We start from the raw sequence: 6,716 nt of genomic DNA on the forward strand, positions 1-6,716 counted from the left end.
AAAAAAAAAAAAAAAAAAAAAAAAAAAAAAAAAAAAAAACAGGTTTCACTCAGTCACCCAGGCTGGAGTACGGCAGTGTTACAGCTCAGTGTAACCTCAAACTCTCGAGCTTAAGTGATCCTCTCCTCTCAGCCATGTATAGTCCCAAGTAGCTGTAGGCACACTCCACTACACCTGGCTAATTTGTAAATTTTTTGTAGAGGTGGAGCCTTGCTATGTTGCCTAGGCTGGTCTTGAACTCCTAGCCTCAAGTGATCCTCCTGCCTCAGCTTCTCAAATTTTTTCACTTTTTAAACTATTGTGGTAACATACATACAACATAAAATTTACCATCTGGCCGGGGGTGGTGGCTCACGCCTGTAATCCCAACACTTTGGGAGGCTGAGGCGGGTGGATCACTGGAAGTGAGGAGTTCAAGACCAGTCTGGCCAACATGGTAAAACCCCATCTCTACTAAAAATACAAAATTAGCCTGGTGTGGTGGCACACACCTGTAATCCCACCTACTCTGGAGGCTGAGGCAGGAGAATTGCTCGAACTCAGGAGGCTGAGGTTGCAGTGAGCCGAGATCGCGCCGTTGCATTCCAGCCTGGGCAGTAAAGCAAGACTCCATCTCCAAAAAAAAAAAAAACAACTTACCCTGTTAGCCATTTTTGAATATATCATTCAGTGGCATTAAGTACATTTGCGTCATTTTGTTTTGTTTTGTTTTTCATATGTTTTTTAGGAACAGGACCTCCCTTTGTTGCCCAAGCTGGTCTCACACTCCTGGGCTCAAGTGATCCTTCCACCTGAGCCTCCCAAAGTGCTGGGATTATAGGTGTGAGCCACCACATCTGGCCCATTCACACTATTGCGCAACTGCCACCACCATCCATCTTTAGAACTTAAAACTGAAACTCTGGCCCCCTTAAACACTCACTTCCCATTCCCCTTCCCCAGTCCCTGGCACCCACTGTTCTATTTTCTGTGTGTTTAAATCTGACCACTCTAGGGCCCGGCGCAGTGGCTCACACCTGTAACCCCAGCACTTTAGGAGGCTGAGGCGGGCAGATCACCTGAGGTGAGGAGTTCAAGATCAGCCTGGCCAACGTGGTAAAACCCTGTCTCTACTAAAAATACAAAGTTTATTTTGTGTGGTGGGCACCTAAAATTCCAGCTATTCAGGAGGCTGAGGCAGAAGAGTCACTTGAACCCAGGAGGCAGAGGTTGCAGTGAGCCGAGATCACACCACTGCACTCCAGCCTGATCGATGGAGTGAGAGTCTGTAGCAAATAATAATGATAATAAATCTTGACAACTCGAGGGACCTCGTGTGAATGGAATCATGCAATGTTTTTCTCTCTTTTTGCATCTGGCTTCTTTCACTTAGCATAATGTTGCTCCACCTCATTTTATGGCTTCCCCAGGATTTCTTTTCTTTTTTTTTTTTTTTTTTTTTTTTTATTAGAGACAGAGTCTTGCTGTATCCCCCAGGCTGGATGAAGTGCAGTGGCATGATCTCGACTCACTGCAACCTCCACCTCCCAGGTTCAAGGGAATCTCACGCCTCAGCCTCCTGAGTCACTGAAATTACAAATGCCCACCACCACGCCCAGCTAATTTTTGCATTTTTAGTAGAGATAGCATTTCACCATGAAGGCTAGGCTGGTCTTGAACTTCTGACCTTGTGATCTGCCCACCATGGCCTCCAAAAGTGCTGGGATCACAGGCATGAGCCTGGCTGCCAAGGCATGTTTTTATCTGATTTAAAAAAAAATTTTTTTTTAAAGACAGGGTTTCACCATGTTGGTCAGGCTAGTCTTGAACTCCCAACCTCAGGTGATCCGCCCGCCTTGGCCTCCAAAGTGCTTGGATTACAGGCGTGAACCACCACTCCCGGCCCATCTGATTTTTTTTAAAGAGGCAGGGTCTTGCTCTGTTGCCAGGCTGAATTGCAGTGGCGTGATCTCTGCTCACTGCAACCTCCACCTCCCGGGTTCAAGTAATTCTCCTGCCTCAGCCTCCCGGGTAGCTGGGACTATAGGTGTTCGCCACCATGCCCAGCTAATTTTTATATTTTTAGTAGAAACAGGGTTTCGCCATGTTGGCCAGGCTGGTCTGGAACTACTGATCTCAGGTGATCCACCCGCCTTGGTCTTCCAAATTGCTGCGATGACAGGCGTGAGCCACCGCGCCGGGCCAGAGCTTACGTTTAGAGCTCACTCAGGCTGAAGCCAGGAATATCCACAGGTTTGTCCCTGTCCCTGACTAGCTGCTGGGCAGGCACCAAACCGCGGTTGGAAGTAGATTCTGCCACCTGCTCAAGGGGTGACCTTGGCAGCTCTGTGCCTCAGTTTCCTCATTCATAATAATCCAACTTCCCTCTGAGGTCCAGGAAGACTGGATGTGATAACACGAAAATCAGCCCTGGACAGCACCTGGCCTGGGGTGTGTGACCCGCAGTGTGGTTGTTTGGCTTTTAGCAGACACCTCATTTCCTGTCCCTCCAGGCCTCCCACAAGTTCCTGCTGAATCATCCTCGTCACCCCCAGGGTCCGAGGTAACCTCCCTGACAGAGCCTGAGAAGACCCCAGGCTGGGTGCCTACCCAGGACACCACCCACAGGGAGCCCACCAGGCAAGCAGCCTCCCGAGAGTCTGAGGAGGCCAGGGGCCCTGGTAAGTGGGGCGTGGCCGCCAAGAGGGATGGGGCACCTGAATGACTTCAACTCGGAGTCTGGCCTTGAAGGATTCTCACAACACCGCTTCTGTCCTCCCCTCCAGGCGGGCCTCCGGCAGGCGTGCAATCTATCAGGAAACAGAAAGAGGAGATTGCAGACCCCACGACCCACCAGAGGAGCCTCCAGTTCGTGGGGGTCAATGGCGGGTGAGAGGAGAAGTCCCTCCCCGACTCCACACGTCCCGCCCCTTCCTCCATTCATCCACACACAAGAGCCTCCTAATGTCCTCGTTCCGAGCCGCTTGCTTTGGTTCATTCATTTAATCAAACCACAATGGAGAGATGAGGAAAGTGAGGAATGAGGAGGCTGAGCGCGTTGCAGAGCTCACTCGGTGTCCCAGGAGTCAGCCCCGGGTGGCTGGGCTCAACTCCTCAGGGTGTAAGCACTGCACTGCGCTACCCCATGGAAGGTGCCCGACTCCACTTCCTGCCCTGATAGAGCTCCTGGTCCAGCGGGGAGCTGGGCACTGATGGGTAGTTGGAGCCACTTATCAGGTTGTGGTTGGAGCCGTGAGGGGGACGACACTCAGATGGTATGGGGGCCTCAAGAAAGACACAGGTGGCCCTAGGGGGGTTCCAGAAGGAGGAGATGCAGGTGCTGCAGGAGAAGTCAAAGCCAGCAAGGCAAAGAGCGGGCATGAGGAGGGCTCTCCTGGCAGAGGCACAGTGTGGGTAAAGGCTCAGAGGCAGGAAAGCAGAGTGACATGAGAACCAGGAGGTGCAGGGAGTGATGGTTGGTTTGGGGCCTTGAATGCCGAGCCTAGAAACTTGATTAGGTTTTGTCCAGAGGCAGCAAGAAACACGAGAGATCCCTGTTTGCGGTGGGATGAGAGTGTGAATCACCTGTGTTAAAAGGGCTAGAGGGACCGGGCACGATGGCTCACACCTGTAAACCCAGCACTTTGGGAGGCCGAGGCAGCCGGATCACTTGAGCTCAGGAGTTTAAGACCAGCCTGGCCAACATCATGAAACCCTGTCTCTACTAAAAATACAAAATATAGCTGGGTGTGGTGGGCACAGTTCCAGCTACTTGGGAGGCTGAGGAAGGAGAATCGTTTAACCCAGGAGGCAGAGGCTGCAGTGAGCCGAGATTGCACCACTGCACTCCAGCCTGGGCAACAGAGTCGGACATGATCTTAAAAAGACTGGGGTGGGCGTCGTGGCTCATGCCTGTAATCTCAGCACTCTGGGAGGCTGAGGTGGGTGGATCACTTGAGGTCAGGAGTTTGAGACCAGCCTGACCAAATAATGAAACCCTGTCTCTATTAAAAATAAAAACATGGCCGGGCACGGTGGCTCACGCCTGTAATCCAAGCACTTTGGAGGCCAAGGCGGGCGGATCACCTGAGGTCGGGAGTTCAAGACCAGCCTGACTAACACGGTGAAACCCCGTCTTAAAAAATAAAATAAAATAAAATAAAAACATTAGCTGTACATGGTGGTGGGCACCTGTAATCCCAGCTACCCAGGAGGCTAAAGCAGGAGAATTGCTTGAACCCGGGAGATGGAGGTTGCAGTGAGCCAAGATCGCGCCACTGGACTCCAGCCTGGGCAACAGACTGAGACTCCATCTCAAAAAAAAAAAAGCAGGGGGTGGTGTGCTAGAAATGTCAAAGAGCAGCAAGTAAAAAGCAGTGCGCCTCACCCCAAGCATGCTCTCAACCACTGCTAATGTTCCCTGAGCACTTACTGTGTTCCCGTTGCTGTAGACCACATCCCCACAGCCCTGAAATGCCAATCCTGCCATTGAACAGAAGGGGAAGCTGACGCCCACAGAGGTCAGGTAGCCAGATCCTTGCCTTCCTTTCCCGCCATTTGTCATCCCATCTGCAGCGTCTCCCCCGCCCTGCTCGTTCCTCCCCAGGTATGAGTCGTCATCCGAGGACTCCAGCACAACAGAGAACATCTCAGACAATGAGAGCACAGAGAACGAGGCCCCAGAGCCGGGGGAGAGGGTTCTGAGTGTGGCCGAAGCCCCCCAGCTCACGCCTGCAGGGACGGCAGTGGCCAAGACCAGTCGGCAGGAGTGCCCACTGTCTCGAGAATCTCAGCACATACCCACAGCAGAGGGGGCGTCAGGGTCAAACACGGAGGAGGAGATCAGGTCAGTTTTGTGGGTGGGAGGGATTCAAGCAGGGCCGGAGGTGGATGACCTCTACCTCAAACCCCACCATTCAAGCCCTTTGAAGGACCCTCCTATCAGTCATACTCACTTTAGTCTGAATTAGCAATCAATCACTTGCTCCTTCTGGGCATCTGAAGTTCTGGAGGCTTTGCTAAAGGCCCTGGTGGAAGTATTTTGGACTGCCGGGGTTAGGATTTAGGGGGCCAGCCAAAGTTTATCCTGAAGTTACCCACCTACTTTGGGATGTTCCCTCTATCTGCCTGTTCTGTTTATGTCTCTTTTTTATTTCCCTGGTGAAAAACTTTGCCCTTGGGAAATATTTTCCATCTGCCAACGGGCATTTAGAATAAACTTTGTCTTGTGTGTCCATTCTCCCTTGGGGGTCTGTGTGTTCCCCACATCTGCCTTTTGGGGTGCAATGTAAATGTGTGTTCCAGGTGAAGGAGGGTCTGAGATGCCACCATTCAGGTGACCCTAGTGTGGGTGACATGGTGCAGAATGTCAGTCCCTTCCCAGACACCAGAGTGGGATCCGAGGATTTGGAGGGAGAACGCAGGGGGCTGGGGGTTACTTAGTTCCCTGCTTGTCTGTTCCTGGCAGGATGGAGCTAAGCCCTGACCTCATCTCAGCCTGCTTGGCCCTGGAAAAGTACCTGGATAATGCCAACGCCCTCACAGAGCGGCAGCTGGTACGTTCTGGCCCTGGGCCCCCCCGGACCCCTACTTCCACCACACCCGTGGCCTCTCCTCATCCTCAGTGACTTCCTGCTCCTGCGTAGTAGGGACTCTAAGGCCCAAGCCCGAAGCTTGGGGGTGGGTGTTGCTCAAGTCATGGGCCTCGGAGAGAGGCCAGGGAGATAGGGCAAGGCTGGAGGATGACCTTTCACTGGCCAAGCCTGGCCTGGGGTTCCTGTTCTTACTGGGAGCTTCCGGGGAGGGATGTCCAGATTTCCCTTTTTGGGCGTCTACACTTGACTTTGGAGATTATAACCAGGGCCGGGTGCAGTCCCTGTCATCCCAGTGCTTTGGGAGGTCAAGGCAGGAGGATTGCTTGAGGCCAGGAGTTCAAGACCAGCCTGGGCAGCATAGTGAGACCCCATTTCTACAAACAAATTATTTTTGTTTTTTGAGGTGGTCTCACTCTGTCGCCCAGGCTGGAGTGCAGTGGCGCAATCTCAGCTCACTGCAACCTCTGCCTCCCAGGTTCAAGCAAGTCTCCTGCCTCCGCCTCCTAAGTAGCTGGGACTACTAGCACGCCTGGCTAATTTTTTGTATTTTGAGTAGAGATGGGGTTTTACCATGTTGTCCAGGCTGGTCTCCAACTCGTGACCTCAAGTGATCTGCCCACCGCAGCCTCCCAAAGTGCTGGGATTATAGGCGTGAACCATTGCACCCAACCTCTACAAATTTTTTTAAAAATTAGTCAGGTATAGTGGTGCTTGCCTGTAGTCCCAGCTACTTGGGAGGTGGAAATAGGAAGACGGCTTGAGCCTAGGAGGGTGAGGCTGCCATGAGCCCTGATCATGTCACTGCACTCCAGCCTGGGCAACAGAGCAGACCCCACCATTTAAAAAAAAAAAAAAAAAAAAAAAAAAAAGGCCGGGCGCGGTGGCTCAAGCCTGTAATCCCAGCACTTTGGGAGGCCGAGGCGGGTGGATCACGAGGTCAAGAGATCGAGACCATCCTGGTCAACATGGTGAAACCCCGTCTCTACTAAAAATACAAAACATTAGCTGGGCATGGTGGCGCGTGCCTGTAATCCCAGCTACTCAGGAGGCTGAGGCAGGAGAATTGCCTGAACCCAGGAGGCGGAGGTTGCGGTGAGCCGAGATCGCGCCATTGCACTCCAGCCTGGGTAACATGAGCGAAAC

General features: G+C 52.4%; 1 protein-coding gene across 5 annotated transcripts in view; it reads left to right on the plus strand.

Moving 5' to 3' along the window:
• Nucleotides 1-6,716, plus strand: part of KANK2 (KN motif and ankyrin repeat domains 2) — a 36,105-nt gene that overhangs the window by 18,204 nt on the left and 11,185 nt on the right. For all 5 annotated transcript variants that reach the window (XM_032251735.1, XM_032251737.1, XM_032251736.1 and 2 more), the window contains 4 exons: nucleotides 2,493-2,660; nucleotides 2,766-2,868; nucleotides 4,586-4,825; nucleotides 5,447-5,534. In XM_032251735.1, coding sequence (XP_032107626.1) covers nucleotides 2,493-2,660; nucleotides 2,766-2,868; nucleotides 4,586-4,825; nucleotides 5,447-5,534 — 599 coding nt within the window. The remainder of the gene's footprint in view (nucleotides 1-2,492; nucleotides 2,661-2,765; nucleotides 2,869-4,585; nucleotides 4,826-5,446; nucleotides 5,535-6,716) is intronic.

The sequence above is a fragment of the Sapajus apella genome, unplaced genomic scaffold, assembly GCF_009761245.1.
Source record: "Sapajus apella isolate SASKATOON/1434 unplaced genomic scaffold, GSC_monkey_1.0 scaffold77, whole genome shotgun sequence".
NCBI classification, from domain to species: Eukaryota; Metazoa; Chordata; class Mammalia; order Primates; family Cebidae; genus Sapajus; species Sapajus apella.